The 9,864-nt window shown below is 37.0% G+C and overlaps 1 protein-coding gene across 1 annotated transcript in view; it reads right to left on the bottom strand.

Moving 5' to 3' along the window:
* Positions 1-446: 446 nt before the first annotated feature.
* The window catches only part of LOC148115377 (ABC-type organic anion transporter ABCA8-like), a 68,512-nt gene continuing 59,094 nt past the window's right edge, over positions 447-9,864 (bottom strand). Inside the window, exons 29-39 of the mRNA XM_087887028.1 lie at positions 9,710-9,833; positions 8,484-8,616; positions 6,393-6,484; positions 5,672-5,838; positions 5,325-5,400; positions 4,099-4,193; positions 3,328-3,447; positions 2,263-2,403; positions 1,591-1,670; positions 1,144-1,199; positions 447-659 (exon numbers count right to left, since the gene is read on the bottom strand). Coding sequence (XP_087743154.1) covers positions 582-659; positions 1,144-1,199; positions 1,591-1,670; positions 2,263-2,403; positions 3,328-3,447; positions 4,099-4,193; positions 5,325-5,400; positions 5,672-5,838; positions 6,393-6,484; positions 8,484-8,616; positions 9,710-9,833 — 1,162 coding nt within the window. The 3' untranslated portion in view covers positions 447-581. The remainder of the gene's footprint in view (positions 660-1,143; positions 1,200-1,590; positions 1,671-2,262; positions 2,404-3,327; positions 3,448-4,098; positions 4,194-5,324; positions 5,401-5,671; positions 5,839-6,392; positions 6,485-8,483; positions 8,617-9,709; positions 9,834-9,864) is intronic.

The raw sequence follows: 9,864 nt of genomic DNA, 5'->3' as shown, positions 1-9,864 counted from the left end.
TCTTTTGTTCTAGTAATTTCACAAGAAGCAGATAGGCAAACAATTTGTGATGATATACAGTAGAACAATAGTTAATTGGGTCAGCTATATTACTATTTATTAAAATGGAAGATGAGGATGGCAACAATACATAGTTATTTAGAGAATAGGTGTTTATTTATCCACCCAATAAACAATGGGTATACATTGAATTGTTATCTGAATTAAAAATATTAACACATTCTGAGAAAAATATACCATCTATACATGTTTCTGTGCTAGGCTATAAACAATACATATATTAAAAATATATATTTCCATTTCCAGTTTTTCTCATGAAAAACAAAACAGTGCAGAAACATTTGTTTTGCTGTTATTTAAAAATGTTATATATCTAGACACAAGAAATATGGAGGTTAATCTAACAGACAACTAGGCATACTTGTTAAACATAGAGAAGACTACAGAATATCATTTCCCCAGGGGATGTCCAGATGCAACATTCCTCAGAGCGCTCAACCTATTTGTCCTCCATTTTTGTTGGAGGAAGAAACTGGGGTTTCCCTTGATTGTTGATTAGTGTTTCAACTATCTTATTGGTGCTACAGTTCTCTCCATTCAGAAGTTGGAGCCAATTCAAAATATTCTCGCTCATGTTCTTTGCACAGTTCCAGGAATACCTGAACAATACAATAAATCAATAGCTATAAAGGAATTGCAGATACATTTGATTTATAAACTGATAGCATTGATTCTGGCTTCTATCTAGGCACATCTGAGAATATATAATAATTGCATACTTATGTCTGTGTTTTGCTTGAGGTGGAAACACAAACGTAAATTTATCTATGCAGGGATAAAGCATTAAAATGTTTTGTTTTTTTCCCGTGTGCATCTGATGTTTCTGTAACTCCCTTTACTGGCGCTACAAAGATAGCATACTGCTTAAGGTCTTCCCTTAGCCTAGAGAAGGTTGCTAGTTTAAAATGTTTTTGGAGTAGCTATTTTTCCCACTGGTCTTTTTAAAATTTACAATTGTTCCAGTCACCTTCTGCTCTCAAATAGCCAAAATATCTCTTAGACCAGCTTTTTTTATTCTGGCATGTAAGAGAGGACTTTTTCACTCTAAATACCACTATATTATTTGAATATCTAAGCCATTACCTGTTCCAAAGTGTTCAGAGAAAAGCTGTACTCTTCAAGACTGAAGTGTTGTTTAGCTGTGTAAATAAAATATTAAGTCAGTTATAGCTGGTTGATTTACATCTGACTTGGGTAATAATTTGCTTTCCTTTCTCTTTGCACAATTACTTTTTCTATCCAACATATATCTCTTTACTCACTGTGATAGCGTCTACACAGATTTTTGAGAGTTAATTTAGTGCCTTATCCAAAGAATGCTTTTGACGTGGAAGATTACTCTTTTTGATTACCCTTTTTGAGAAACTCACATTCAAAGCTGGGGGTGAAGCTGGCAAAAAATCATAGTACTGCATGAACCTGTTCATTGTGGGTGGTTGAAATTGAGGTGGCCAACAAATTTGCCCCTGATCTAGCTGCCAGGCAGTCTGCAGGCCCTTACAAATCACTGCAAAATTTATTCCAACCTACCATCTTCTAGCATGGCAAAGGCTCTAGAGAGAGGCAGGGCATCTTCCATTGGGATCTTATAGGCCAACAAAGTGGATATCCTAAGAGGAAGGGAAACCAATCATTAGTTATTAAACTAACACAAAATGCTAACATAGGGTCTACTTGTACAGAAAAAGAAAAGTTGAAAGGGAAGGGAATATAAGGAATAAATTCATAGCAATATTTTTGGGGCACAGTTATGACTGTTTATTTGGGAAGGAATCTTCATGCAAGATCGCTTATCTGGCAAAGAAAATACAAATGACATCTCTTTGTATCAGATATTTCAGTTTTCCACAATATTAAAACTTCCTGTTTAATGTGGGGTTGACAGAAAGGAACATTTACACTTCCATTTACTTAAAACTCTCTTGCTATACAGTAGTTGATAGTAATTTCGGAAAACAGCTTCATGTGAGAGTCTTAGTTCAGCTTAGAAAATACATACTAAAGCCAAATAAATCAGGCTGTATTGGCTCCTTAATCAAAGGCAGAAGGCAATGAACAGAGGCAACAGATGAAAGACATATTCAGCTGGTTAATTTGACACATCCCATAAGCAAAAAAAAAAGGTTAAGAAATTCACTATCAGAATAATATGGAATGTACGAATGAAAACATTTTAAAAAATAAACTGTGCAGAGAAGTTACCTTACTTGACGTGCTGCTTGTGGGAAAATCTTTAGAATCTGAGTATTCACAAGATCTCCTTCTTCTACTCCTTTTACTTTTATTTGTAGCAAGTAATTTTTCCCAAATTTGCTTTTCAAATACTGAATTGAACCAAGGCACCTGCAGAAAGAAAGGATTATCATATACCATATGGTTTCAAGGTAACACTAATTCAGACATAGGTTAGTCCTCACTTAACAACAGACATTGGGGCTGGAATTTCCATTGCTAAAAAATGTGGTTGTAAAGCATGATGTCATCCAAACTTATCACATAATACAGCAGTTCCTGTTCTCCCTGTTGCCATTGTTAAGCAATAATTGTGGGCAGACCAGTGGGCAGCTAAATGGCCCCTGGCAGGGTGGGATGTGACATCGATGGTATCTGTGAATTCTATTTTGAAATATAGTTTATTTCCACTAGTATTTCATGCAGCTTCCCTTTCCCATGCATTCAGAGTATACCTATATGAAATCATCTGATGTTGTGTACTATCCCAATTCCCATTAATCGTGAATTTTGCCCATATGGGAAGTGGCTTTACTTAGGTAATTATCCAAGGTGAATGCACACTTTGGCCCAGTTTGGGCATTTGTTCATGTGGAAGGTCTTTCCCCATTAAAAAAAAAACCCTTCAACTCAGAGCACCTGCTATCTGTATCAAACACACACAGGACACTGTTACCATTACCCATATATGTTTTTGCTCTATGTGATGTGATATTTTTGTAATATCTATGATATCTTTTCTAGACTATTGTGGAATCATCTGAACTTCCATGTAACTCATTCAGCTTCAGCATTTGGCTTTGTGTCCTCACAATCCACTTAGAAATAGAAAATTGCTACTTAAGCAATTACTAGAAAACATATTGATATCATCAACTGAAGAAAGCAAGCAGAACAAGCAGAACAATAGAAGCAGAACAAGAACTATCCTTTACCTCATTCACTTTGCTTCAAGCAATTCTCTATTTGGGTTTTATCTATACTTTCTCTATTTGGGTAGCCTGTTATATAGGTAAAATATTTAAAGAAACCCACCTGAGCTGTCCAGACACCATGATAGCTACTCGGTCACACAACACCTCTGCTTCCTCCATGTGGTGAGTTGTCAGAATGACTCCTTGATCCTTCTCCTGCAGCATAGTGTGAATTGCTCTCCTGTTGACAACAAATGACTGAGGAAGTTTAAGCAACCTTGAAGCAGCTCTAAAGGCCTGTTCCGGTCATTGCCATTCTGTTCTGATCCTACATAACAGATGGGCACATCTTCCATGGCAGAAAAAAAACCCTATTCCCATCTAGTCCCAAATTAATTTGCATGAAGAAATTGTAAAGAGGGGTAAGAAAACCTGCATCTTTTTCTCCTTACCTCTCTCACTCTCCCCTCATGGAAAATGACTAAAATCTCCTCAAGGGAGACTCAAGAGTTTTCTCTTTTAACTTTTGGGATCATGAGGAGAAGATGGAAGAGAATCTGCCATTTAGGAGGAAACCAGTTTTCCTCGGCATGAGTCAAATTCTTTATCTGCACAGATAGGAACATAACCACATTTTCCAACAGTGACTGAGATATTCTAGGGGTGTGAATTGGAAGTATTTCCACTTGCAATATTGTCAGATGCTTTCTCTGTATTCAGGTGTAAGAAGTAATGTTTAGTCAGTGGCTTTAGATATTATTTGTAAAACGGTTCCCCCCCCTACACAATAGAACTAAAGGAGAAAGGAAGGAAGGAAATGGGGAGACTGGAATTTGTCATTTTTATAAGAGTGCAACTCTTATTCTAAAGGGTGAATCCCTGAGTCACTTACCACACCTGGCGCTTCCCTTTTGGATCCAGGCCTGTGGTTGGTTCATCCAAAAGCATCAGAGTGGGATTACCCAACATGCTTAGAGCAAAGCACAACTAAAATGTAGAGAATGAGACTTATCACAATATTTCATGGAAACACAGAAGAGAAATGTAAAGACATAATTTTAAAAAGGTATTTGTAAAGTGCTCAGCAACTACACATTTTTGAATCTGTGAAGCTCCACAGGAATATGTCAAAAAAAAAAAAAAAGACTGCTGAAATGTTCATTAGGCTTCAATCAACCAACCAGAACATGTCAAAAGATCTTGTTAGTTTTATATGAAATTATCATGGACCAGGATGAATAAAGTGTTTATTAATAATGAATGCAGATGCCTTCAGGTGAAAACGCATAATCAGCACCAGGAAATTAAAAATGTTCATTATGCCTCAACATTCTACTAAATACTAATACTAACATTCCTCATCTTTCACAGTTTGTTCTAGACAGCTGAAGTCACCTTGACAAAACAAAATTATGAATTATGACATCATATTTCCTGCCGTGTATTATTTAAGATCACACTAATACTTCTATGATGCTCCTACAGAAATATACCAGAGTTTGGAATATTTTACAGTGTGCATGAGTCAAGTTAAACTTTAATATATGAGAATCAATTTTTGAACTTACTAGAGGGTAATTTCCCAATCCATAATTTTTAATTGCATGCTATGCAGAACAGTACATGTGTTAAGCAAAGTCAATGTTTAATATGGTCAGTATTGTTTGACTATATGCTCAATGATCTTCTCTGATTTTCCAGCAGCTCATCTCATTACTCCCACTGTCCAACTGATTTAAAAAATGTAATATTTCCAAGCAAAACATAAGCCAATCATATGCTATGTAAGCGTTGGTGCTTAACAAAGACTGAATCCAGGTTTCCAGGGCTCCAAGTATGGCTGTCCATGTCATTAGAGCTGCCATATTGTATTAGGCATTCTGTTCTTGCCACCATTTTATGGAAATTTTCTTTCAAATAGCACCAACATGGCCTGGACTTTCACACACAGAAAAAGAGATCACATAAGGCAAAAGATAAAGCAGTAGAATGGCTGAGAGAAATAAGGGGAAAATAACAAAGAGGAGCAACCCAATTGTTCTTGATGCTGCTACCAAATGTTTACTAAATCTTTAGTATTTGTCCATTAGTACCAGAGTAACAAAATATTGAGCTTACTTTTCTGGTTAATCCAGCTGCTAAAGTCTTTATTGTCTTTTTAAAATGCCCTCGGAGTTTTAGAGCTTGAGATATTCTAAAAACAAAGCAGAACTTACAATGTTTGATCTATTCTGCAATTGCAAACATATTAAGAAAATAAAAGACATTCCATTGCAATATTGGATGATATGTAGAAATTTCAATTCTGATGTTCAATAGCCGAAAAAGAAAAATCAAAACTGAAAAAACTACTTAATAACTTATAACAACTAGTATGTTTCAGTTTTGAATGTACAAACTGACTTCTATTAATAACAAAAGTTGTGGTAGGTATCTAATTATTAAAAAGGATTCTTTGTCCATACCGATTAATGGCCATTGTAGCATCATCCTTCCTGATCCCTTTTACTGCTGCAAAAATCTCCAAATGTTCTTTCATGGTCAGGTTGGACCAGAGCGCGTTCTCCTGAGGACAGTAGCCAAGAGCAGCATTTTCCTCTGTCACAGCTCCATCAGATCCTTTAATCTGTACCTGTTCCAAATAGACAGCATAAGAATCTCATTTGTTTTCATCCAATATAAGAATATATTTTGAAATATCAGTAAGGTGACAAGGAATGTTATACGAAATGCAAGTATTCCATACCAAAATAGTGCATTCAGAACCAAGTCCAAGAAAGATGAAGAGGCATAGCATAGGGAAGTGATGGCTAAACTTTTCTGGACTGAGTGCCTTGCAAAGTGCGCTGCAAGCCCCAAAATGCAATGTGTGCCCCCTGCATGCACCCCGCTGCCATCTGCTCCATTCTTAGCCACATACTCCACCCTTCCTCCTGATCATATGACCCAGAGAGAAATATATGAAGCCTACCCACTCCTCTCCCTCTATAGGCACATTCACATACAAAGATGTCACATCAAGGGAAATCAAAAACATAGAAGACAGACAAAATACATTACTTTGTTATACAGAAAAAAAAAATCCAGATGCTCCCTGCAGCATCAGCTGGGAAAAGGGCTGGGAAGAATTCTAGAAGCTATGCTTTGCAAGTTCTTTCTTGTTAAAATGGCTAAAGTTACATTTACCTGTCCTGCACTTGGCTCTGTGTCTCCTATTATCAAGTTAATTGTTGTACTTTTACCAGCTCCATTGGGTCCCAGAAGGCCTAAAACTTCTCCTGCAAAGTAAAATATTTCCATTAAAATAGAGCCAAGTGAACTGATAAGAAATGAATTAATAATAACTTAGTAGAAACTCATAAGATACAAACTAGTTTATTACATTATCAATTTAATGAGTACCGGAGTACCTTGGTCTAACACTTTGAGTTGTATTCAAAGTATCAATCAATAAAATCTTAAGGCAAAGAGATACAGTACTCATATGTCACTGGAAAAGAACTGTTCAAGAATGAATTTGTTCTCTTCTGAGAGTTGTAGCCTCCCACGTCCCACCACACCCCCAGCTTATACAATTCATTCAACTTCCTGTTGTAAAGATTAAGGAAAACATCCAGGAGGAGGAAGGAAAAAGAAAATTCCATTGCTTCTATGGGGTTTCACTTACATACCACATCGATGTACACCTTTAACAAAACAAGTCTTGCTTCCAACTACGTGCACACTACTATATTATAAGAGAGAAAATGAAAGATAGTCTATTTTGCCCTGGTTAATTTTTTTTATTTTAAGTTATTATCTTTAATATATCAGTCAGATATGATAAATCAATTAGGATTAGTGAGAAGGTAATAGCAAAAAAATCAGAATCTCACCATCCCAGCTCCGTTCTAAAATAGATAAAAATATGTATATGGTGGGATTGGATTGAAATCTAGATTGAAGGCTTAGAAATGAGAAATTGGTGTGTGCTACCAAAGCGTGCTACTCTAAATGCTATAAAGTGCATTATTTTCTTGTTTTCCTTTTTGGAGTACTTATTACAGGTGTCCTCGACTTACAACCATTCGTTCAGTAACTGTTCAAAGTTATAATGGCACTGAAAAAGTGACTTATGACCATTTTCCACACTTATGACCAGGGGTGGGCTTCAAAAATTTTATCAAGGGGTTCTCTGCCCGGTTGCTGGGTGAGCGTGGCCATGGTGGGTGTGGCCTAGTCGGCCTGCTGCACCATGGCGTGTTTTTGCCCTCTCTGGGCTCCGGAGGCTTTCCTGGAGGCTCTGGGAGGGCAAAAACAGCCTTCCCAGGCTCCAGAGGCCCTCTGGAGGCCAGAAACGGGCCTGTTTCCAGCCTTCCCGAACTTCTGGTAGGCCCGTTTTTCACTCTCCCTGAGCCTCCGTGCATACCCTGCACTTACTTGCATCCAAAACGGGCCATTAGTCAGGAGTGGGATTTGGGGGTTCTCCGAAAATGCACAGAATCTTAGCTAGAGGTTCCCCCGAACCCCTAAGAACTCGCAGCAGCCCACCCCTGCTTATGACTGTTGCAGCATCCCCACGGTCATGTGATCAAAATTAGAATGTTTGGTAATTGGATTATATTTATGATGATTATTGTTCTCCAGGGTCATGTGATCACCTTTTGCAACAAGCAAGTCAAAGGGGTTTCACTTTACAACCATGATACTAACTTAACAACTGCAGTGATTCAATTACCAACTATGGCAAGAAAGGTCATAAATTGGGGCAAAACTTATTTAACTGTCTTGCTTAGTAACAGAAATTCTGGGCTGAATTGTGGTTGTAAGTTGAGGATTAACTATATTCTTTTTGTTAAGTTTGCACTGAAAAATTCTTTCTTCTTTCCAATGAATTTTATGTTTTCTTGGTATGGATGGGCATTAACTATCTTCGTACACTGAAGCAAGGGAAAACCAAAGTTCAGCCTTATTGTTGGCTGTGTGCTATATTCCCAGAATATACCCTGGTCCTCAATCATCACTCCAAAGTGGGGACTGAGAAAAGATGTATTGTTTGACCTTGATCTGATAACAGTTTAACTGAATTCTGTGATTCAATAATAGAATCTGATGGGAAATATATCACATTTAATTTACTGATCATTTACTTGGTGAAATTCTGAGCATTACTATCCCTAATTTGACATTAGCGTTTGAAACCCCACAATGCTTCTTTTACTTAATTTTTGCTGATCAATGACTATAATAGATTTATAATAGAGACTGAGTTAAGAATATTGTACATTCCAATCAAACCTTTTTTAACACAAAAGGAGACGTTTCTGGTAGCCACTTTTTTTTCTTCCTTCTTCTTCTTGAAACAAAAAGAGGAACAAGTCTTTCCATGTTTGTATTCCTTGCGCAAGTCATGGACAATGATAACTGGTTTCTAAGCAGAGAGAAGATATTGCTTACACTATATACACATGGCCATTTTGTACTCTTAGTTGATCTAGATATGAGACAATCTCTTTTGGTAAATCACAGAAACAAGTAGAAGTGGCTACTTCTTACCAAGAGTATGCCATTGTAGCTCAACTTATCTCTACCTGGAAGCAGATTTCCACGGTGTTCAGATAGATCTTTCCCATTGTCTGCTTGCCACATTATCTAACTATTGTTAGATGAACTGTTATCTAAACAATAATTCCTTAAACTGTTTGGAACAATAATAACTGTGTCACTGCCTCAGCCATGATGGTTTACAATAGAAAAGACAATACCTAGATCCCACTTGTTTTAAACCTTCCATCAATGCCTTAATTTTTGTGAAATGGTTTTGGACATTCTGGTGTGCAATCTACTTTACAATCTCTTTCAAATGCTCTTCCTGAATGTTATTTCTCTTATGGCATTTGGTTTCATTAATAGCTGCTTGTTGCTTCTTGATGCTGGTTTCCTGGAGGATTGGGCTATACGTTAATTATGTAAAAAAGATTTTTGATCTCCACCAACACCTCTCCATTTGAAGAATTGGAATCTTTCATTATCAAACACCAGCGCAAGTCAAAAGTATCGTCAAAAGCATCTCTTTTGGAAAGATTCATCTTATGCCCATACCCTTCTCAGTGCCTAATCCTGCCTGCTCCTAACACTTTGTTTGCTCTGTACATAGAACTATCTGGGTGTTTTTGAACTCTAGTGTTTTTTTACTTCAATAGTGCCTCAATATCCTTGAAGCATTCAAGGCAGTGGTGGGATTCAGCCAGTTCGCACCATTTCTGGAGAACCAGTTGTTAACTTTCTGAGCAGTTTGGGAAACTGGTTTTTGGAAGAAATCACTAGGGCAGAGAACCAGTTGTTAAATTACTTGAATCCCACCACTGATTCAAGGTAAATATATATTTGCAGTGAAAAGGTGTTAGGTAGGACGCTATGCAGGATTGTGCATTTAGCTATATTTCATAAGGAAATCAAATATATTCTTGGAATAAGTTATACATTTTTTTCAAAATAAGAAAAGCCCAATATCTATGATATACCTCTCCTTCATTGACAGAAGCCAGTGCACTCTGAACTCTGGTCCTTTCATCTAGGACATCTCTGTCATCTGCTTGGCTGAGCTCTTCAGGATTCTGATGGGTTCTTTTTCTTTGTGGAGAAATCCTAGGGACCAAAGATATAACAAGTGATTTGA

Source organism: Pantherophis guttatus, chromosome 2 (genome assembly GCF_059756535.1).
Source record: "Pantherophis guttatus breed Tessera chromosome 2, ASM5975653v1, whole genome shotgun sequence".
In the NCBI taxonomy this organism is placed as follows: domain Eukaryota; kingdom Metazoa; phylum Chordata; class Lepidosauria; order Squamata; family Colubridae; genus Pantherophis; species Pantherophis guttatus.
This window is presented reverse-complemented; position numbering and strand designations above follow the sequence as displayed.